General features: G+C 36.2%; 1 protein-coding gene across 5 annotated transcripts in view; it reads right to left on the bottom strand.

Annotated features, from left to right (window-relative positions):
* Nucleotides 1–24,496, bottom strand: part of Dgkb (diacylglycerol kinase beta) — a 700,455-nt gene that overhangs the window by 523,174 nt on the left and 152,785 nt on the right. For 3 of the 5 annotated variants that reach the window (XM_036205893.1, XM_036205892.1, XM_036205894.1), the window contains exons 3-5: nucleotides 11,603–11,679; nucleotides 7,699–7,719; nucleotides 35–188 (exon numbers count right to left, since the gene is read on the bottom strand). In XM_036205893.1, the coding sequence (XP_036061786.1) occupies nucleotides 35–188; nucleotides 7,699–7,719; nucleotides 11,603–11,679 (252 nt within the window). The remainder of the gene's footprint in view (nucleotides 1–34; nucleotides 189–7,698; nucleotides 7,720–11,602; nucleotides 11,680–24,496) is intronic. The other 2 variants (XM_036205895.1, XM_036205896.1) reach the window with 1 other exon arrangement.

Below are 24,496 nucleotides of genomic sequence, written 5' to 3'. Positions count from 1 at the left end.
AGGCTTACTATGTGTTCATTATTAGCATACTTACCACCTGAAAGGAGAGCGGGCTTGCTCTTTACATTTGGGCTGGAATGGGGGAATTTGTTGCTGAATGACATGAAAAGGTGAGCAGTGAAATCATCAGGGAGCTCAGCTTCCAGAAAGGTCTTCATGAACAGCTTGAAGCCTTCAAAATCTATGGTCTGGAAAACAAATTTAAATGTGTAATTTCAGATCCAATGAAATGACAAGACATTGCACCATGTTCAAATCATTAATAACAGAAATTACCTGAGATGTTTTCTATATCCAAGTCTAAAAAAGAAAGATAGTAATATGAGGCCAAGGCTTGGCAGTTCTATGCTACTGTTGGCAATGACAGGTATGTGTCTCCCCTTTGATAGTGTAGAACAAAGATAACATGATTTCTAGTTAGATGTTTCCATCTCCATGGCAACGATGTGACAGAAAATTTTACCCTTTGAAATTTTCTTTCTGCCTCCATCAACTGGGACAGTTATTTCCAAACCCACAGATTTGTGTTGAGTACCTCAGATACTTAGCATGAACAAGCTAATATAGATTCACATACTTAAATATCAGGCACACAGAATGATAGAACTTTCACATCTTTTCTCCATGATAATGGTGATTATTTCTTTTGAAAATTGTAAAAAGTGATCGACAATAATTTCAAATCAAAACCAACACCAATCGATTAAGCATTCCATAATGTCACATACAGACCTCTAATGGAACATATTGTAAGGTCTTTAGGCCTTCTCAAATCCATATTCATCTGAAGGCAGTCATTTCAGAGTAAGAGTACCAAGTCCACTTGAAAAGCTACCCAAGGAAGCCATAGTCTCACTTCCAGCTTAGTATGGACTACACAGGAGTCTCCAGCGACCATGCCTTCTTGAAGCGGAGGAGGACAACAGCTAAGATGACTGACTGTTGCAGAGACACTGAGCAGCTGTGGCTACTCTGGGAACAAAAGCATATGGATAATACTGATCAGGCCTGACTAATTCTCCTGTGACTGAAGGAATATGTTAGAGGAGTGTTTTCTGGAAACAGGTGCAGGTGGTGAACAGTGAAAGACTTAGGGACGTGTACTCATCAGCTAGAAGAGTTCTAGAGAAGATACCAGAGTAACTGAGCAGCAACAGTGTGCATCAGAAAATCTGCCTCACAGAGCACTGGTGGGACCTTCCCTCACCCAGGTTAGTCAGGACACTGAAATGAAAGTAAAAGTCAGGAAAACCTGGTAGTGAATTATTTTTCATTTTTTCAGAGTACCTGAAAGATAGGAAAATTTTCTCTAAACTATTTCTTTTTAAATGAAAATTTTCCTATCTTGTATGTTTAGTAGTATTTGAGGAGAAAGAATGTATACCACCTAATATTGTTATTCATTATGAACATACTGATGACTGGTCATTATTTTTGATAAACTTAAACTGTTATCTTTTCAAGGTATCACCTAAAGCATAAATTTGTAAAGTATGAGTAATTAATTAGGTTATGTAATATATATATATATAGTTTGTATTGTTTTTATTGAATGTAATCTCAAGAATATAATAATCCATTACATTTGTTATTAGTAATTTATAAAATTGTGTATGAAATCAACATTTCACAGTTGTCTGAATAAAAGTCTGTATAAAGTACTTTACAGAACCAAAGGTAGTTATGCCTTGAAAACACATAGGTTACTTTGCATATTAATTTGTCTTTTTTAATTGGCTCAAAAATTATAAAATACATTGTCTCCTCCTAAATTAAAGTATTTCTTTTCCTTTTGGTTCTGTAATCAGGCAACACTTTCAAACTACTGAGTTCAAATATTCACTTCCTAAAAGAAGACCATTACATACTAAAAATAGAGGGGTCTGTTAGTTCTTCAATGAATTCTAGGAGATGATGTCATACGGTCTACGGTTAAAGTTTTTATGGAAGAAGTGGAGCTCTTTCCCACCATCCTCAGATGATTCTTGGGGGCAAATCTTTCTATTGAACTTCTGATGTTATATGTGGCACAGGGCTGTGACACCCAAATGACTTATAGCTCAAACTTATCTGACTCAATGTTTCCAATGCACAGTTATCATGGAAATATTTTCCAATGTTTTCTGAGTTATCCATTACTTTTCTCTATAAAATGGTTTCAAATATCACCTACAATCATGCTGTCTAAATCATAAGACTTTAGTGATAAGTGCATGATATACTTACTTTAAATAATTCCTTTACAATATATAATTGCAGGGAAATTTCAAATTGATATGTGAGTTCTACTGCTGTCATTAGTTTTGGAAAATTCACTTTTGAATAGAATAAGATCATTTATAATGCTCAATTAATGGAAACATGAATGGAAGAAATAGCATGGGACTTGAATATTTAAAGAAAAATTGGCTATTGATTCTAACACACATGCACACACACAACACTTAATTTTTAAAATTATTTTTAATATTTTTCTTTATGAATCAGCCACAGGCTAATTAGAAGGATAACAGAAAATTTTATGAGAACACAGACTTCTCAGATGCTACTGCCAGGTTGGCATAAATTCAAAACATACTTCCTGATCTTGTTCATTATTATATTTGGCCATGTGGATCCTTTTCTCTCAAAGTCCCTTTAACGTTAAAGTTGTAACATTATTATTTATTCTAGTACATGAAAATGAATAAAACCATGCATCACTTTTTCCTTCTTTTTCTTTGGAAGGTTTGGGCTTGGAGCTTTCTCTGTTTATGAAATTCTCAATGATCATACCAGATTCAGTCAGTCACCCAGCTACCAGAGTTAGTGTTCAGAGAAACATCATATTGTAAAAGAGACTAAACCCAGGAAATATTCTGTTAGCATATGCGGGTTAGGGTCTAAGACTCTACAACTGAGTCTGGGAATTTATTTCTTCTAGAAGCCTTTAAGCTTTCTTTTTATTCTTCTGAGTCAGGACTACCTACTTTATTTTCCTTAAATCGAAAGATAATATTGGAGGCTCACAGAGACTGCTAATTGTATATAATGGAAATACTAGGTATATGACATGTCTTGTGTGTTGATGGAATCCAAAATCAAGAGGTGAGTGCTAACTTTGCTCCTTTTTATAGACTAACAAGCCTTTAAAATTGTATTAAATTGCTTGTCATCAATGCTTGTAGATGACACCATGCATCTAAAAGTTTTACCAGCTTCAATGAGAAGAATATACTTACACGGCCTTATTTTCAGTGTTTGCACACACTACAAGATGTTTTGCAACTTTTTATATTTATTTTTATTTATTCATTTTTTTTTTTTACAAAAGTGTCTCAGCTATCCCAGGCTATCCTGAAACTGACTATGTGGTTGAGACCCTTGAACTTCTAATCCTCCTGATTCCATCTCCCATATGCTAGGATTTCTAATCGCCCTCATCTGCCTTGCAGCTGGTATTGATGATAAAAGCATTAATTGTATGTAAATAAGCCTGCTGTTTCACATGTAAGAGATATAAATTAAAAAATATAAAAATAAAAGTAAAGGAGTGTTGGATTGCACACTTTGAGAACACCTGTGACTGTTGTGTTACTTTGACTCTCCAGTGTGCCCTACTGTATTGGGTGTGGAGTGCAATACACTTTAACTTTCTGGAAGCTTTCTGCATAGTTGCAATCCTGGCACTTGCACACACAGCTTTAGTAAATGATATCTCCTCTTCCATGCAAGACAGTTGAGCATGTTACCTTTGGAATTATGTTTACAAGTGAAAATTTACATCATTCATTTAAAAATACTATTTATACTTTTTTGTAGCTAAAAATAACTAAAAATTCTTTCAAAATTTTTATATACTCTATTCCCTCCTGCCAGAATACCTAGATGAATGTTCTTCTAGCATCTTTCAGTGGTTTTCTAAAATTACTGTCCCTAATGATAGAAATATATAAATAAAAATCAGACAAAATTCCAAAATAATCAATGTTTCAAGGCAGCATTAATAAAACTATTTTTGAAAATGAGCCAATAGATCATTTAAATATTCCAAAGGCATGATTTACCCTAAGAAGGTTTGCAACTCCTATCTAATGAATGTCATCAAAGAAATGAAGAGACAAAGTCTTAGCATTTAGACTATCTAAAATGTACACATAAATTTGGCTCTTAATATTAACCTGAGGAAAGTAACAAAGTTATTCCAAATTCATTAAAGCTTGCCTTTAAACCTCATTGTTGAGAAAGTAACTGGCCCAGTTGGTACAATTTTGTTTTATGAATTATACATATTAATTTGCAGTTTATTTCTCTATAGTTTACTAGCATTTATGATTACTTTTATAGCTATTAAACTTGCCACATCATTAATCCAGCTGCTCTATGAGGAACAGTATAGCAGATGGTCCATTCTAAAATTTTTGATGTTTCCATAGGTCATAAGATAGTGAATTGTAGTAAACATGCAGAGTCTTGATCCTGTGATTAATAATTAGAAATCTCCAAGAAGTCATTCCTATTAATTTAATTACATTATGATATAAATAGTCAGTCTCATAAGTACATATATAAATACCATCTCAAGACTTGGCACCAGAATTCTTTTTTTACTTAGAGCAATTACCCTACTATCTGGCATTAAAAATTGATCCTATGTATCAAGAGGAAATTCATAGATTCCAAGGATAAATCATCCATATTAGGTAAAGAATACAGAGTTTCAGTGCACAGGGCATTGTCCAGTCTGCTAGTATGTTTTCAAAACTCCAACTGGCTTCAGATTAGTAAGAAAAGAAAGTCACTGTAACTGTATTGATGCTAGTCTCCTTGTGTCCCTGGTGTTCAAACTCACCTGGCACCTGACAGTTGTGCATAGCAGAGCAATTGCAAGGGATCAATGCAGCTGTCCCTGAACAGCATGAGGGAATGCCCTGGCTAACAAGCACATAGCAAGGTTGCCAACAAGAAAACAGGCAGTCTTAGTGCTATAAAGGACAATGATAGTACATTTGATTTAAATGGAAATGAGGAAAAGAGACTTTGAGGAATTTGAGAATTCATTATTGGTTAGGAGTAGAGATGTTAGACATCCTACACATCTTTGATATATGATTGAGGAGTTCTGAGTAAAATAATGCTGTTCCCATAGTGTGGTCCTAATCACTGTCACTCGGCACTAATGTGGCGCCTGATTTGAAGCAGACAAAGAGTTATATAATTTTCAAGTACTTATTTAAAATTTATCAGCATAAAACTCTTAAAAATATCTACATTTCATAGATAAACATACTAAAGCCAGAGAGCTTGTCTTTGAAGGTGGCAGATGTGAGAAATTTGAACCAAATACTGTCCCTCAGAAAAAATCACATTTTCCTGTTGTACATTTCTCACCTTTGATAGAAAATGTTGAACTGACTTTGGGAGATAATTATCTTATTTTACTAATATTTTACAAGAGTGTTAATTTTATTGTTAATTGTATTAGCATCAATATCCTTACTGAAGTCATTTAAAATATACTTTAGTTGTCAACATTATGCACTGCAGGTTCTGAGATTCCAGGTTTCTTAGAATAAGGTCAGAATATCTCACTTGTCTGAATGAATATGAAAGGTCTAGATTTTAGTAGAAACTATAGAACAGAGTATTATAGTTGAGGCAAGGTATAAGAGCTCTAAAAGCATACTTGAGCCTTAAGTCAAGTATCACTACTAACAGGAAACGTGTGGAGAACTCCCCATCTCAGTCAGGAATGGAGCAGACACAAAGCAACAACACATTTACACTCTTAGCACCTGCTCTCACTGTGCTCCTTCTCAACTTGGCCTCCTCATTCTGTTCTCCAGTTGATCAGATAGCTGCTGAGGTATGTTAACACATGGAACACAGGCTGGGCCCAATAAGACAACACAGAAACATTCTGCTGACTAAAAGAAAAAAAGAGCTGATTCTGACACCAACTTTTGAATAACCCAAGTGGTGGGGCAGGTGGTGTGGAAAGATGTGTTTGTTGAATAAAGGATGCTGAGCAATCTAGTTAGTGATGAACAGGCTGGTGACTGCAACCACCTCCAAAGAATCGTTAAATGCTATGATATAAATACCTGAATTGAAGGAGCTAATATGTTTCTACAAAATTGAGAGACAAAGTGATAAATGGCTGTTCTCTACAATGGTAACTGTTATTATGGCCAGTGGCTACCATCTCAGTGGAACCTCAGCTTAGGAGAATATACATGAATACACATGGACCACATACCTTTCTTTTTATTCTTCTGAGTTGGGACTACCTACTTTATTGTCCTTAACTTGAAAAATAACATTAGAGGCTTAAGGAGACTGCTAATCATACATAATGGCAATACTAGGTATGTGACAGGTCTTGTGTGTTGATGGAATGAATTCTCATTGAATTGAAGGACACTGAATAAGAATGCCCCTTATAGGTTCATATATAGGAATACTTGGTCCCCAGTTGGTGGAACCACCTGGGACAAGTTAAGAGATGTGGCTTTGTTGGAGAAAGTGTGTCACTGAAAGTGAGATTGGAGGTTTTAAAAGCTGCAGTTGCCAGTGTCTCTGTCTCTTCTGCCCTGTGGCTGTGAACTTTCAAACATAAGCTCTCAGCTAGTGCCCCAGCATTATGCCTATCACTGTGCTTCACACCTTGATCATCACAGAACCAAACATCTGAAATCCTAAGCCCCAAACAAGCTCCTTCTTCTATAAATTGCCTTGGTCACAGTGTTTTGTCACAGCAATAGAAATATAAGAATATATACGTATGTATGGCAATAAGAGTGTGTTTTCATAAAGGAAGACCAGAGGTGGGTGCCATCTGTCTTCCTTTATTGTTCTCCATCCTTTGAGACACTGCTTCTCACTGAAGCTAGAGCTCACTGATAGTTTAGACTGTTTAGCCAAGAAGCTTCCAGAATCTTTCTCTCTCTGCCTTGCAGAATTGGAATCGCTGTACAGTACTTCCATACCAGTCTTCTCATCTGGCTGCTAGGCACCCACAATCAGGACCTTAAACCTACACAAGAAGCACTGGACACACTGGGCCTTTTTCCTGGGTCCAGAAATATTACTGAATTGACAAAAACATGAGTAACCTAGTATTTCTTCTGTGTTGGAAATATCCATTTAGAACAGCCAATAAAGTACAGAGATTCTGTGCCCTTACTGAACTACTAACAGAGCTTTGTAGTGTAGAATTCACTGGCACACAATGTGGATGCAATGGATGGCTTACCTTCCTCCCAAGAGGGGAATATCAGTAGCCTGTTAAATCTGTTTCCTCCACAAAGTTAACATAGGATTGTAGACAAAAATGAAACGAAAAAATCCTTACTATTATATTTTAATTCGGTTTTCAAATCACACACTGTAAACTAATAAACTAACCATTTCCTTAAGTAAATTAACTTACCTGAAACTGATACGTTTGGTTACCCATTAGAGTTTGGAAATTAAACTCCAGAGTCTCTAAGACCAAATCCATACCTTGAACACTTTTTCATCCCATCAAGGCATGAAATCTTTACTAGAGATATTTATCAGGAAATTTTCTATTGTTCAGTTACAACTTTGGGTATTATAGGTGATCTAGTATGCTATGAGGGCCTAGTTAGTATATAAGTATAGCTTAACGGTATGGGTAAGGAATTCATAGTCTGAATAAGAAGGCAGATTTCAATAGAAAAGAAAATGTCTTACTTGATTAAGAATGTCTTGTTTCTGTGCATGCAAGGAAAGAAAGAATACATGTGTTATTGTAAGAGAATTTGTACCCATTATCTCATTTTGCTGATATTTTCACTAAAAGTTCAAGATTATGTATTGATTATAAAATGTACCCTGGGTAAATGGGTCTCAAAATGCTGTTGCAAAACAACAGCATCAACATATGCTGGGAAAATGTCAGCAAAGCAAGTTATGAGCCCAACCCCAGAAACACTCAAGGAGCTTTTAGAAGAGGGAGGAGGCACGCAACAATCCATGCTTTAAGTAGGCCTCTGTAAGTCTGATGTAAACAAAAAATTGAGAACAATTGACTAGTCCAGTCTTTGAGCATAACTAGAGTGATAGTTCCTATTGATGTGTATCAAATATAATGCATAAAACACAATGTAATTAAAACCTTCCAGAGAGGGTAATAAAGAATGTGTATCTAAAATTTGATTAGAGTTTATTTATTCTTCTCTTGCAATGCTTCCTTTCATTAGTAAAACATATCAAATTGTCCTCAATGCCTTAAAAGGCTAAAATATTTTATAATCAAATTTGACATACAAGACAAAAATCAATCAAACAAACAAACAAAAAAAAAAAAACCCAAACATGCAAAAACAAGCTGGATTTTCTCATATACCAAAGTTCACTGTTTTCATGAGAAGCATCATTGTGTCTTGCTGAAAAGATATTCATTTTAAAATATTACTTTTAATTAATTTAAAAACATCAGAATTTTTAAGATTTTAAACATTTAAAACTTTTATTTAAATTCCCCTTACAAAATTTATGTAGAAAGGATTATCAAATTGTTTTTAAATACAAAAATTAACTATAATTGATTCTGTCCATATATTTTGTCTAGTATTTTTTACTATTAAAATAATTCTAAATAAACCACATTTTCTTTGATAAAAATTTCCAAAACAACCTTTAGTATTAAAAACTTTAGCCAACTATAACCTTATTTTATTAACCTTATTTACAAAAGTAAGCGAAAAGCAAGGGCTATGTGGTTTGCTTTCAATCTACAAACACATTTCAGGGGGTGATGAAAACTATGGTCATTTCAAAGCAAGGGACCGATTGTACTTTCTACAACTGGGCTTAGTTAAACACTTTCCTATGTTTTTCTTATATAAATTATCACTTACAAATAGCTAATCGTACCAAATAACTTTGAGATACTCTGACCAATTAAAATAGAGTAACAACGTCCTATGTGATTTGAGAGTAAGAACTGCTTCATAGTGCTGATTTAATTTTTAATAAACCAGATGAAATCTCTAGAAAAAAATCTCGAGTGGTTTCATTGTCAATGATAGGTATTCCTAATTATTTTCTAGTGGCTTTTATAAAACACAAAACTGCTCTATTTTTTTCCTCTTAAAGAGAAAAAGTTCTCAATAATATTTAGTTTAAAGAGTAGTTTTATTCTTCTTACTCTTAATTTAGAGTTGCTAGTAGGCCATATGAGATGTAGATTTCTGTTTATCAACTATTATTATCTAAATGCACTTAATAAATCTGCATATTTATGGAGGGGTAGCACATTATTGAAATTTGGACATTATATTGTATTTAGTAACACATCCGGTAATTACTACACTAAATCCTATGATGGCTGTTAATTATCATGAAATAAATAATAGTAATAAAGAGAGTCTAGTTCTTTATCCAAGAAATCCTTAAGAGTAAAGAACTACAATGCAAACAATATCGCTGCATACAAATTCTAAGTCAACTGATGCTGAGATGCTATGTTGAGATGACAAATATTTCAGGTTTACATATGAGGATGTGTGTTTTCTGGCGTCACTGAAGCACTGAATATTAATGGCATTTGTAGCGTGATAGCAGTTCAGCAATGTTGTCTTCTACTCCCCAGTCTATCTTTTGGATTTTGAGATTTTCTGTTTTACATACCCATGCATTAATTTCATCTCTTTTGCTCTGCAACATTAAAAAAAATCAAAATAGCAGGGAAACACAGGCCATGAATGTGTTTTTCCTTAGAACTGGATAGAGGAAATGGCACCAAAACCACTGATACATTTTCCATCATTAGAAATCACCCAAATCACATTTGTTAAAAGAAGAAAGCATGAGTTACTTTTGAAATGTATAATTATGTGTCATAATGTTGAGCGAATAAGAAAACACGAAACAGAGGCAGATGAGGTAGTGTGTGTATGCACTCTTCACACCTGCATAACTGGGGCAAGGAGGCCCTTACTCTTTTGGAGGAGGGAATGCGGTGGGGACCAGGGGAGGAAAGGCTTGGGGGTGGGAGGAGGGGTGGGGTACCAGGGGAGGAAAGGCTTGGGGGTGGGAGGAGGGATGGGGGGACCAGGGGAGGAAAGGCTTGGGGGTGGGAGGAGGGATGGGGGACCAGGGGAGGAAAGGCTTGGGGGTGGGAGGAGGGATGGGGGGGACCAGGGGAGGAAAGGCTTGGGGGTGGGAGGAGGGATGAGGGGACCAGGGGAGGAAAGGCTTGGGGTGGGAGGAGGGATGAGGACCAGGGGAGGAAAGGCTTGGGGGTGGGAGGAGGGATGAAGGGACCAGGGGAGGAAAGGCTTGGGGTGGGAGGAGGGATGGGGGGACCAGGGGAGGAAAGGCTTGGGGGGGGGAGGAGGGATGGAGGACCAGGGCAGGAGGGATGGGGGGACCAGGGGAGGAAAGGCTTGGGGGGTGGGAGGAGGGATGGAGGACCAGGGGAGGAGGGATGGGGGGACCAGGGGAGGAAAGGCTTGGGGGTGGGATGAGGGATGATGAGAATCTGTGGTTAGTATATAAAATGGATAAAAAGAATTTCTTTAAAAAAAAGAGTTTGCAAGCTTGAGAACAGCCTGAGTTACACAGTGAAGTCTTACCTGTAAGAAAAAACAATGAGAAAATGTTGAGAATTCTAAAACTTTGTGAAAACTCTAAGGTTGTAATTTAGATGTTGGACTTCATATTCTACAGAAAGAAAATCTTGAAAGATAAGTAGGAATTATGTTCTTATAAATATGCAAAACCAAAATGTCATATTTCAGTATGCAAACAAATCTATCTTGATGACATATGTAAACATAATTTTTTTTGCAAAGATCTGTTTTTATTCTTATATATCCAAATTTCAGTTCGTGAGGCTACAAATGAACTCAGAGTAATTTTGATTAGACATTCAAAACATAACATCTTTCAATTGATATAAAATGAAGAATTACTGAACAAATAATTTGGAAATGAACTCTGTAAAATATGGTATTTAAAATGAATATGATGATCAGGCAAATTTTTATATACAAAAAATATACAAGATAAAATGAAAATTTGATTGTCCTTTTGCTGACTCCTTAAGACACGTGGTTATACCCATCTCAAAAGTCTTTAAGAATAATTTCCTGAAAGAAATTACTCCCTTCTCCTTACATGCCCATTTTGGGTTAAAAGCTGCAGATCATAAGGTAAGAATTAAAGTGTATCCTTCTTTCTTCTATTTAATCCTGTTTCCTAACTCTAGAAGAAAAAGCCCTCAAACAATATATTTTAATGATATGCATTTTTTTCAAGAACAAACACTCTTAGAAGTATTCTCATCAATAAATGTTGTTATTAAAAATACTATATTTAATGGCCTGCCAGAATATCAATTTGTTATGAACTTTATTGCATGGAATGTGCTAAATGGTTTATGGTATGTGAGATATATACATGTAAGTGTATATACGTATATATGTATATATTTATATATATATATAAACATATATATATATATATACAGAAGTATATGTATGTGAGCATTTATGTAAACACACATATACATATTTTTCTAGAATTTTCCATAAAGAAAATTCATCCAGCAAGCACATCATTAAACTGATAAAGAAAAAAGAAGCTTTACCCCTTCAGGATTATACTTTGCAAGCACGCCATTACCATGGAATTCTTCAAGAACGTCTTTTAATTTCTTCGTAGAATCTACAACAACAACAAAAAGGGGAAAAAAAACACAAAAAAATATTTACATAATCCTAATGTGTTTATGTAACTCAGTTAAAAAACAAAGATATATGATATAAATAATCACCAATTTTCATTGTTCTAAAAGCAACACATGAAATGCCTTTGAGGGAGTGGGGAAGCTCAGGTCCTTGCACAAACTAGGTAAGAGTACTATGGTTGTAGTAGCATCTCCAGCATCAACGTCTATTCAGGCATAAAAGTAATGACGCTGCCATGAAAGGAACTAAAAATATACATTTTGGTCAAATAGATTCTTCGAGATTCAGGTCAACATCTATCTATTCTATGTGAGTAAGAGGCAAATAAATGAAGAATTTTTTATGTTTCTTGCTATATTTTGATCATGTAATATCTAGTTGAACATAATAAACCTAGTTTAAAAAGGAAAAAAAAGAGAATCATCATCCCTCTTCAAACTGCAGCCTATAGCTCTCATATCACTTTTATAAATTATGTCATTTTTCAACAACTGTAAAAAAATATTCTATGCCCACATTATATTTTCATTAGCACATGTACATTTGAATTTTTTTCTGGGTTTGGGTTATTCTAAATACTGCTGCTTTGAACATGCAAATTGATCAGGTTTTGTGTGTAATAACACCATTGGAGCCTTTCACATTGAGAAATGATAAGTAATTATGCATTAAACTAATTTCAGAAGCTGATAAATGTTACTACTAATTTTTTACTATAAATTCTCTCATAAAATGATTTCTGATCAAGTCATTAGAAATTTATTATTTACTTAAGTTGGAGAAACATAGTAGAAGACAAAGAAAAACTATATAAATGTTCCTTGTTGTTTATACAACAGAGAGTAAGAAATACTGATTTTGAAATGTGGGAAATAGAATTTTCAGCCTTTTTGTTATAGAAGAGAACATGAGTAAGTGTTTTCCAGCATTTAAATATAATTCCCCCAATAATTTACTGAGACTTAGTAATTATGAACTGTTAACAGTAAGATATTTTTACTTAAAAAAAATGATCCTTCAATGAAGCTTTGATACATCCTGTCACATATTTTGCATGTTATTGGTGGACTCTGTTTTCACCCGAATTGTGTGGTGTCTTTCCTTCATATTGTAATTATGTGGGTTTGTGTGTCTGGGGACAGTAATCAGAGTTTACAGTGTGTCACTGTCATGGTTTCCATACTTTTCATCACTTTCTACAACCATCACAGTCTTTCACGTCAGAACATTTTCATCAGCATGAACAGGAAGTGTGAAATCGTTAATTCCTCTTTCCCTCTTCAGCCCCATCACAATGAATATACTTTCTCTGTTTATGGATTTGCCTGTTCTGAGCACCTTGCGGGGAGGGGAACGAAATCTCATCATACACTGCTTTTGTGTCTGATTTCATTCCATTATCATAGTGTCTTCAAGTTCTATCCATGTGAAGTATATCTCTTTCCTTTCTATACTTGACTAATACTCCATTATATAAGAAATTTTTATCAGCAAATGTACATTTGGCTTGCTTTTCACTTGGGTTAATATGAAAAATGCTACAGCACAAAACCATGTCAGTTTTAGGGAAAGCATGTTTCTATCCTCCTGGGTAAGAGAAGTGCTCAGTCATCTCATGTCTGATAATTTGGGGAACTGATACAAGGCTTTTCACAACAGCAGTACCATTTTATAGTCTCACAGTCATGAGTAAAGGGTATAATTTCTTAACCTCTGTTCAGATTCAACACTTGTATTTTCTGATCTATCATAGTCATCTGTGGTTGGGCAATGTTTTTCTTATGTATCTGATTAGTCAGTTGCTGATGAGTGATGAGCATATACTCATGTGATTATTGTATATGTGTATGTGTGTTTGCATGTGTGAAACTAACTGTGTGTGAAGGGATGTACAAATGGGCAGCTGCACATGTCACTCCTCAGGAGCCATCGCCTTGTTTTGTGAGACAAGTTCCCACATTTGGCCTGAAGCTTGCTTGCTACCTTGACTAGTCTGTCTGTGTGACCCAGAGATGCTCCTGTCTTTGCTACCCCGTGTAACTGGACTTCCCTTTGGGCCACCTATAGATGACTCAGGGTCCAGGGGCTTAGCTACGCCAGGCATGAGATATCCGAGAGAAAAAAAATCTATGTATAGTATGTTCTTATGTCTGGTAACTTTATTCCTCTAAGACAAAATTACATCAATACAGCTGTACCTCTACTGGGCATTCAAGGCAGGAGTAACTCTAGACATACCAAGGTCTTTATCTGTCTACTTTATTTCTCTGGGATGAAATCCTGTCTCCATAATTACAATCCCATCCAGTTTTCTAGCTCATAACCCTGCTAATGACTATGCTTCCAGTCTCATCTTCGTCCTCTGCATCCTCTTTCTCCATCTCTGCTGCTCTCTACTCCTGTCACTCAGAAAATTTTACAGGAGATTTGCTTACTCTCTATGGAACCTCTGTCCTCCTCTCTTCTCATGTTGTTCTGTTCCGGTCTACAGAAGTCTGCCTTTTTCCCCCTGGACAAGAGGTTCTCTGCCTCCTCTAGACTGTTATTCTAAGTCTAACCTTGATATTTAAAAGCCTCTTTTGTCCTCAGTCAATTGCTCTGGAAAATCACTAGGCCTCCTCAAGGCGGGAATGGGCTGAGTTTCATTAGCACAAGAAACAAAGCTATGTGTCTCCCACCAGTTTGTCTCCTAAACTCAGCAGGGCAGTTAGTAACTTAATAGTTCAGCAGGCTGGGGAGCTGAACTGTTTACCAATTGATCTGAGCACACAAGTATTTCACAGCAGAAGACAACTGGAATATTAAAGGCTGGATAACACCAAATATTCATAATAAATGGCTTTGCCTTTTGACAGACCCTTGGCCCGTCAAGGTTCAGCTTTAATACACAACTGAATCTCTATAATATATTCTTGTGGCCTGCAAGAGCCGCCAGCACACAAATAATGACACAGAGACTTATTAATAATTATTAAAGCTTGATTTTAGCTTAGGCTTGTCCCAATAGCTCTTATAACTAAAGTGAACCCATATTTTTTATTAATCTGCATTCTACCATGTGGCTTTTACCTTTCTCTTTTCTGTGTCCTACACATTTTACACCTCAGCAGCATCTTTCATGCCATCATTGATCTCTTACTTTCTCTTTCTCTGCCTGGAAGTCCCACCTATACCTACTGCCTAGTTATTGGCCTTTCAGCTCTTTATTAAATAGATCACAGCAATATATCTTCACAGTGAACAAATATCCCCAAAACCCCAGATATTATAACTCCCCACTACCCGTCAATGTACCTGTTTTGTTTACCTAAGTTTAATACAAAGGCTTGGAATTGAACAACAATTCTCATACTTGCAATTGCTTTAACTGAGCCATCTCTGGAGTCCTTGATCACTTACATATTTATGAGAGGAACATCTATTCAACTCTTTTGACCCTTGTCACAGGGTCGCTTGCATAAAATCCTCTGGGGGTGTGTTTATTTGCTTGATGTCTGTCCGTAATCCTAAGCTTTTCCTTTTGATAAGTATTTTACTAACATTTTCTGGCCGTGATCAGATTTGATTTGCTGTCATCTCAGGCACTGGATGTTAGGAAATGGTAGGAAAGAAATATGCATACCATCTATGCACAATTTTCAGTTTTATTATATACTTAAAGTTATAAGATTAAGGAGTCATCCAGACAGGTGCAGACCCCACCTAGTGTCTGTAAACTTTACCATTAAAAGCCAGCAAAGCTAGGATTGCATTCTATGGACTTGGTCCTAACATTATAAGAATGGCATTGATTGCTTTCACATGAATCTTATCAAGACTTATGCAAGCACAGAGATCAGATTTTATGTTTTTACAAACCTCCTTATTCCAAATTTATTCTTTGAAAATGATAAGGGGGTATCCTCAGTGGGCAAAACTTTTTATTTCTTGTTCATAGAGGCAGGTGCAGATCAAGCTGTGCATGGTAACCAAGACATGCACCTGTACTGAAGCGCTCATTCTGGAATATCATTCTTTGGTAGATTGTAGTTTCTTTAATAATGAACTAAATAACACATTCAGCAGTAATTTACCAAAGTTGTTCAAATTATACATGTCATATTTTAATAAGTTGGCACCCAGTTTACATTATGCCATTGTTAATAGGGAGGGAGGGAGCTAAATTAAAAGCTAAATTCTCAATGGGTGTTTTTTTGTTTGTTTGTTTGTTTGTTTTGTTTTCTAAAAATGCTGCAAGTACGATGTTGGTCCTTGGCAATTTAAAAAAGGAATTTGTATCCAGAAGACTTGACACCAATTCAAGCTATACTGTTGCTGATTTTCAACCTCCATTATAAATGTCTTGGCATGAAGATCACCTGTGATCTGATCTTGACCTCCCAATCTAGTTTAGATTTTCTTGAACATTATTTTATTCTTGTTTTGTTCTTGGACCTAGTTTCTCCAAGATGGAGACTTTACTTGTCCAAAGAGTCTTCTATAGATTGACTTAATATGAAATACCACAAAGCCTCTGAACCACATAAGCTTTCAACAAAAACACTTAATGAACTATCTACATATATGCTTGTGTTCTCTATTGCAGTAGGCTGTACAGAAGGTAGTGTTGTGTTTTATAAAATACCATGCTGTGGTTGCTATTTAATTTAGCTACTTTCCTGAATCTCTTTCTATGAGCTCTCACCAGGAACACTCCTTTCTTTCTGATTATGCCAGCTCTAGCTTGTGTTGTATATAACAACAACAACAAAGACACAAAACATTAGATCAACAGAGACAAAATGGAATCCATGACTTATCTTCATTGCCCTGAAGGACAAGTCAGATGGTAAGGAAGTGACAACCACAAGACAAGATACTAAGATATATTATTACTCAAATTGCAGATAACACCAGAGTCCCATGTCAAACATCAGTGATGGATTCTGGGCTCAGCAATGCTAAGAAACCCAGGACAACAGTCATCCAGGCAGCAGCTACAAGCTAGGAGATTAATTCCCAGTTAGTACATACGTATAATGGGATAACATTCTAGTACTGTTCAAGCAGCCATTTAATTTTGGCAATATGGATCAGCATGAATACTCATAAAATAATTGAGTCCCTTAATAATCAAAGGAAAGCCACACCTTCCAATTCTAACACATGAGAATAAGGCATTGATCATTGTGCTTGGCTAGAGGGGCAGGGAACACCCAATACAACAATGAGCACCAATATTGTCCTTATCTGAGTATATCATCTTCTGCAAATACAGGTTAACGCCAACAAATATAAGAGAAAGGATGTGCTTATCTAGGGATGTCTTTTATATCATTGTTAGATCACTTTGGAAATGAGGTGATCTTGAGTTTGAAAGTTGGAGTTATGCAAACATCCTCAATATGTGGTAGGTCAGAAGATTTGTCTGTGGGAGTGGGAGGTGGCAGAGCAGGCTTTCTCCATGGTATAGTCTCAGAACCTGCTTTAGTACCTTAGTACTAAAGTAAGCATAGTTCCTCGTGCTCTATAGTGCCCACTCTGTGAAGCCTCAGGATGACTATTTCATGAGAATTAAACAAATTATATTTTGGCAATAAATATTGTTATTACTTATTTCTAAGTATTCTAAATTTTGCATAACCTTTGAGGACATTAAATTATTTTTGCTTGTCTCTGACATGAGCACAAACTCAAGCCTTTAACAGTGTTTAAAAAATACCTTATTGCTGTGTGATATTTTGTTTGTGTTCTGATAAGTAAAGTTTGCCTGGAGATCAGAGGGTAGAGTTAGCTACTAGTTAACCATAGATGTGAGGTGGTGGTGGCTCATATTTTTCATCCCATCCCTTGGGAAGCCCACTTTCTATCTGAGGATCCATAAAGGTAAGAAGACTCTTGTGGCTGCTGCTCTGCTTCTCTCATCTTTCAGATTATCACCCTGATATTTGACTCCTGGTTTTTATTGATAAGACTAATTTGGATCACAGAAAAAGGATCTTATGGGTCTTAAAAATTACTACATGAGGGTGGGGGATTTAGCTCAGTGGTAGAGTGCTTGCTTAGCAAGCGCAAGGCCCTGGGTTCAATCCTCAGCTCAAAAAAAAAAAAAATTACTACATGGAATAATGGAATTATATAAAAATAAGTGGAATATTTTTTGTCATCTCATATCCCTTTAGGCATCTGTAGAATCTTAGATTAGCTGTGTGTATGTGATTTTATTGCTCCTTCTTCTTCTTTATTGAAACAAAACAAACATACTTATCACATGGTTTTTATATGCCTGATGGAGTAATAGAGAAATGTAAATATAGAAATATTTAAATTTATATCTTATTCTGGAATTCTGAGCTGGGTGTCTTATGGATATTTCAAACATTCTGTGGCTCAGTTTTCAAATACTTAAAATCCAAATAATACAAATCTTGTAATATTGTATCTGGAAGAGTCTAGCATGTAATAACTTCCCTGTTATATTGTTCCATCATCAATATGACTTTGAAGACACCTTTTAATAGTTTTATATTGCACTTAGACTTCAGTATAAATCATTCCCTTTGACATTGTAGATACATACACAGGTGACACAATCTTTCTTATTGTTAATTATTCTGTGTTCTTTACATGTACAAGTTTTTATCTGGCCATGCATGTTCAAAACATTTTAAGACTTCAAATCTCTCATACTGTCCATGATGTTCCTTTTGCCCAGGATTCATTCAATTAGATAAAGTCCAAATATAAAGCATGCTCGAGTTTATCTCCCTCCTGTCCATAAAAGCTCTTGAGGGAAATATAGAAACCAAATATAGAAGAAGCTTCCTAAAATATACATATGTGTAAAGGCAAATCACTGAAATCACCAAATAATGGGGAGACAGACAGAGCCCCAATTGAATATCTCTTGTCACCAAATGAAGCTTCAAGTACTAGAAATGGATTACATCTAATTGAGTTGTTGGCCACGGGAACTCCCAAACCACCCAGGTTGTTGCCAAGATTGTAGGTTGCTTTCTACAAACTGACAATAAGGTCTTATTGCTGGAGACAACTCTTTGAACACAGAAAAGTTGAGTTGGTGTCTACCTAGAGCCATCACGTCTACCTCTATGGACTAGTGTTCATGGCACTGGAAGATACTCTGCACTCTATCAGAGGTAAACACCAAACCTCCTATAAGCCCTCTAATGTACAATGGTGACCCCCCTACAAGATATGCTGGTACAATAGTGGGCATAAAGCTTGTGGGAATAACAAACCGATATCTGATTGGTTTTAAGGCCCTTTCCGTGAGATGGAACCCATACCCAGAACTGCTCGCATGACCAACAACCTTACGCCAGATAGCACAGGGATATAGGGGGAAAAAATCACATATTTTTGTTCTGCTAAATCAGTAGTTCTCAACCTTCTTAATGCTGAAATACTTTAATAGATTTCCTCATGTTGAGTGATCCCCAACAATGAAATTATTTTCATTGCTATTCATAACTGTTATTTTGCTATTGAATGATGTCTTAGTTCCTAAGACCATCAAAAACATGTGTTTTCCAATGGTCAAAACCCTCACATTGAGAACCTCTGTGCTAATAAAATGGCTCCTAACAACCTTCATAACAACAGTAATCAAGCATCAGTGTTTTACTTAATCATCATCAGAGGCTTCTTCCTAGAGCAGGTGGATATAATACAGAAACCCAAAGAGAGTAATAGACCTTTGAACATTTAGTCCTAAATGTTTGAGGTCACCATCAAATCTCACTTTGTGTTTTAGAACCTCTGTAGAAGAGGTCAAAAGAGTATAAGAACCAGATTAGATGGAGAACATTAAGGAATCAAGGGGTTCTAAACACAGTAGAACCTATGCGCATATGAATTTATAAAGACTGTAGCAATTACATAGGGCCTGCACAGGTCTGCACCAGATGGGGTCCTAGAGCTGAAGTGGACACAAGACCCCTTCCCTAACCAAGAAGCTACCTCCAATTGATAATCACTTGTAAATGGACAGTTAGTTTTCTCCAAGACAGTCTCACCAGTGGGGACACAGTGTGTCCATTTCCAACAGCAGATGGCCAACAAAATGAACTCAGTGGCATCTTCAAAATTTCTTTTTCATAATGTTGTATTAGGAAAGGGTTGTTTTTGTTGTTGTTGTTGTTTGGTTCTTGTTTGTTTGTCTTTTTAGCTTACAAGTCCTTTGCATATGTATTATGGTTTTCAGATTTGTGTTTTTGTGGAATTCCTGTCTATGAGAACGTGTATATTTCTGTGTCTATAACATGAGTTTCTTGGCTTTTTTCTTGGCTATTTTCTTTTGCTTGTTTGTTTTATCAGATCCCAATTTGTTTGTTTTGGTTTTATCTTCTTTTATTAGTACTCATTAGATACCTGTTTGTTTTCTAAGGAGAGACAGAAAGGCTGTGGGTCTGTATGGGAGAGGATGTGGGGTGCAACTGGGAGCAGTGGGGGAGGGTAAACGGTAATCAGACTATACTGTATGAAAAAAAGTTTTCTTTTGCCAAGTAGAAATAGAATGACATCCCCCTGGTCTTTGGTGTATTCTTTTTTATCAGAAAGAACTTGTTTCACTACTAAATGAAAGTATATAGGGACTATATAGTTCAGTAAGTCTTGAAAACTTAATAGTTAACAACTGAACAAATAATAATTTCCCATGTAAATAATCATTACAATAGTTTTTCATCACAAGATATTGGAAGAACATTCAATCTGTCCTTCTGCCTTACTCCAATTTTTAAAAAATTTGCTTTTTATATTTTCTTTTCTCCTCTTTTATTAACCATAGACTCTTTTCTCATATAATGTAATCTGAGTAAAATTTCCCCTCCTCTACTCCTCCCACTTCCTCCTCACCTCCTCTTCAATCCAGATACACTCCAATTCTGTCTCCCATTAGAAAAGAACATGCTTCTAACAGATAACACAAAACATAAAATAAAATATGATACAACAAAACAAAAGCCATCATATCAAAGTTGGACAAGACAACTCAGGTGAAAAATAAAAGAGCCACAAGAGAATTCACAAAAGTTCGAGATAATTCACAGGAGTCAGAGACCCACTCATTGACACATTCAGGAATCCCATAAAAGTGCTAATGTAAGCTATAGCATATATGTGGAGGACCTGATAAAGATTCTCACAGTCTTGGGGCTTCAGTCTCTGTGAGTTCATAAGAACTTTGCTCAGTTGTTTTAGAAGGCTTTGTTCTGGTGTCTTACATCCCCTCTGTCTCCCAATGCATACAGCCCTGTCTTCCACTGGGTTCCCTGAGCCCTGTGGGGAGAGGTTTAATGAAGACATCTCGTTTAGAGCTGTGTGTTACAAGGTCTCTCTTTCTGTGTAATGTCTGACTCTGGGTCTCTGTATTTGTTCCAATGTGCTGCAGTAGGAAGCCTCTTTGATGATAGCTGAATAAAGCATTGCAGATTACCATGGGGAGCCATTTTCTTGTTACTTTTTTTATACATCAGTAATATTTAGTTTTATCCTAGATCTCTGGGCTATCTAGACTCTGGTTCTTGGTCACCCAAGCAGTGTCACATATGGTGGAATGGGCCTTAGGTCAAATCAGATAACCCATTGCTACTGCTTACCATTGTCCTAACAAATTTTGTAGGCAGAACAGACTGCAGATCAAAGATTTTGTGGCTGCAGAATACTTTTCCATGTCATAGACACTAGAACATAGTGTGAAGGTTTTATGTAGGCATCAGCTCAAACCTATCCATTTTCAATGAATTGTGTAGCTTTTGCCTTCACCAATGGGACCCTGCTGTCAGTATGCGAAGAGATACCAATTGTGTTTCTAACAGCCTGGGTTGTTTTGGGGTAACCATGAGATATTTTCAGCCAACAATTCAATCAGATGACACTTAATCCTGGCACTGGGAGCTTCGTTTGGTGACAGGATATGGCAAGTAGGGATTCCATCTTTCTATTGTTTGGACACATCATTAGGATTACCTTCCCATATTATAGGAAGTTCCCACTGCATGAGATTTCCACATTACCCCTCAAGTGTCCTTCAGTTCTATCTTTCTCTCCCCTCATTCCCTTCATCAATCCCATCTTCACTTGCCCTCCCACCTGAGCCTCCCATTCATGTCTCCCTCATCCCAGCTCCATTCCATCCATAATATATATTCAATTTTCCCCTCCTAGGAAGATCCATGTGACCCCATAAATTCCCTTCTCTATGCCTAACCTCCATGGGTTGATGAATTGTAACATCATTTATTTAATGGCTAATATCCAGATATAAGCAAATATATGTCATACTTATCCTTCTGGGTCTGGTTTACTTCACTCAGTATGATTTTTTGTTTTTTTTGTCCCATCTATTTGCTTGCAAATTTCATGATTTCATGTTTTTTTTTAAGGGCTAGGCAATACTCCTTACTGTAAATATACCATTTTCTTTGTCCATTCTTCTGTCAAGGGACATCTAGGTTGTTTCCAATTTCTGGCTACTATGAATAGAACAGTAATGAATATTCTTGAGCAAGTGTCCTTGTGGTAGGATGAAGTGCCCTTTAAGAATATGCCCAAGTAGTATAGCCGGATAGTGAGGTAAATTGATTCCCATCTTTCTGAGTAACCACCATACTGATTTGCAACGTCACTGTAGAAGTTTGCACTCCCTCCAGCAGAGTGTTCCCCTTGTTCAACATCCTCACCAGCATAACTTGTCACTTGTGTCTTTGATCTTAGCCTTTCTCACGGGTGTAAAATGGAATCTCAAAGTAATTATGATTTGTATTTTCCTGCTGGATAAAGATGTTGAACATTTCTTCCAGTGTTTTTTAGCCATTTGATATTCTGCTATTGGTAATTATCTCTTTAGATCTCTACTCCATTTTTAAATTGGTTTATTTGGTTTTTTGAAGTCAAATTTCTTGAGGTTTTTTTTATATATATATTTTGGATATTAAACTTTTGTCAGATGTGTAGTTGGTAAAAATCTTTTCTGTAGGCAGCCATTTTGTCTGAATGATGGTGTCCTTCACCTTACAGATGGTTTTCAGTTTCATGAGGTCCTATTTATTAACTGTCATTCTTAGTGTCTGTGCTTTTGGTATTCTATTCAGAAATTTGTGTCCTGTGCCAATGAGTTCAAGGATACTCTGCACTCTCTCTTCTATCAGGTTCAGTGTACCTGGTTCTATGGTGAGACTTTTAATACACTTGTACTTTACTTTTGTGCTGGAAGGTAAGTATGGATCTATTTGCATTCTTCTACATGCAGACATCCAGTTATAGCAGCACCATTTGTTGAAAATGCTGTCTGTTTCCCAGTGGATATTTCTAGCTTCTTTATCAAAACTCAGGTGTCCATCAGTATGTGGATTTATTTGTGGGTGTTCAATTTTATTCCATTTATCGACAGCCCTGTTTTTATGCCAATATACTGTTGTTTTTATTAACTCTAGCTTTGTAGTACAATTGAATGGTGAGACCTTAAGTTGTTATTTTATTTTGGGGGATTGATTTACCTATCCTGTTTTTTGTTTGTTTAGCTGGTTGGTTGTTTTGCTGTTGTTATTTTGTGTGTATGTGTATTTCCATATGAAGCTGAACATTGTCCTTTTATGGTATGTGAAGATGGGGATTTTGATGGGGATTGCAGTGAATCTGTAGATTGTTTTTTGTAGTGTGGCTTTTTTACTAAAAAAAAAAAAAAATTCATTCAATAAGACCAAAAAATTTAGAATATATGTGGTGTGTGTGCACATACACATGCATAATCAATATTTGTATGCATATACACCTGTGGGGAGGGTACGCATGCATGTGTGTGTATATCCATGTGCTGCTGGCATGTTTGTGGAGATTTGAAGCTGAGCTGGAGTCTCCTTTTATATTGCTTTCATCCTTATGTATTGAGTAAGGGTCTCCCACTTGCCTGCAGTGCTCACCACTTTGGCTAGTCTAGGGAGGCACTTCGCCCCATGGTTCCCCTGGGTCTGCCTTCTTCTCTGACATTAGAGGGGATGAAGCATCCACCTGGACTTTTCATGCATGTGAAATTGAAATCTAGTCTTCATGCTTGGACAGGAGGTGCTTCATCCCCTGACCCACCTCCTCAGCCCTCACAGGGAATTTACAAAATAAACATAAACTCATTTATGCTACACCACTAGCTAACAAGCTATAAAATTATTACGAACTAAGTTTGGGAAAGCAGAGTCTCATTCTTCTTCATAAGAACATCAAATTTCAATTGTTCCAAAATAAATTATATACTTAAATATGTATATCTTTAAGTATATGACATGTATGCATATATTTATAATTGTAGTTAATTGTTTGTTAAGACAGTCTTATTGTATCTCCCTGCCTCTGTAATATATATCTGTCTCTCTCTCTCTCTCTCTCTCTCTCTCTCTCTCTCTCTCTCTCTCTCTCTCTCTGTGTGTGTGTGTGTGTGTGTGTGTGTGTACATGCATACAAGCACCAAGGGCAATGATTTTACCTGTTAGATAGCAGTTACAGCTGTCATTAGAAGAGGATGCTATTTTCAACTATTATCATTAGGTCTAACCAACATATAAAATGCATCTGTCATTTTTTTTCTAAATAACATATTGTTAATAGACTACATTGGAAGTGTAGTCCTCTCTTATCCAAGTATATGATGCCCTGGTTCCTATATTTACTGACCAACAAGGATAAAAACAACCACTTTACCCTTGTGCTTTTGCTAGGGGTAGTATCTGGTGCAGAACAATATGTTATGCTCTTATTAACATCTTTGCTATCAGTCTTACTATGACCTCTGCAATTAG

The sequence above is a fragment of the Onychomys torridus genome, chromosome 14 (assembly GCF_903995425.1).
Source record: "Onychomys torridus chromosome 14, mOncTor1.1, whole genome shotgun sequence".
Classification (NCBI taxonomy): Eukaryota; Metazoa; Chordata; class Mammalia; order Rodentia; family Cricetidae; genus Onychomys; species Onychomys torridus.
This window is presented reverse-complemented; position numbering and strand designations above follow the sequence as displayed.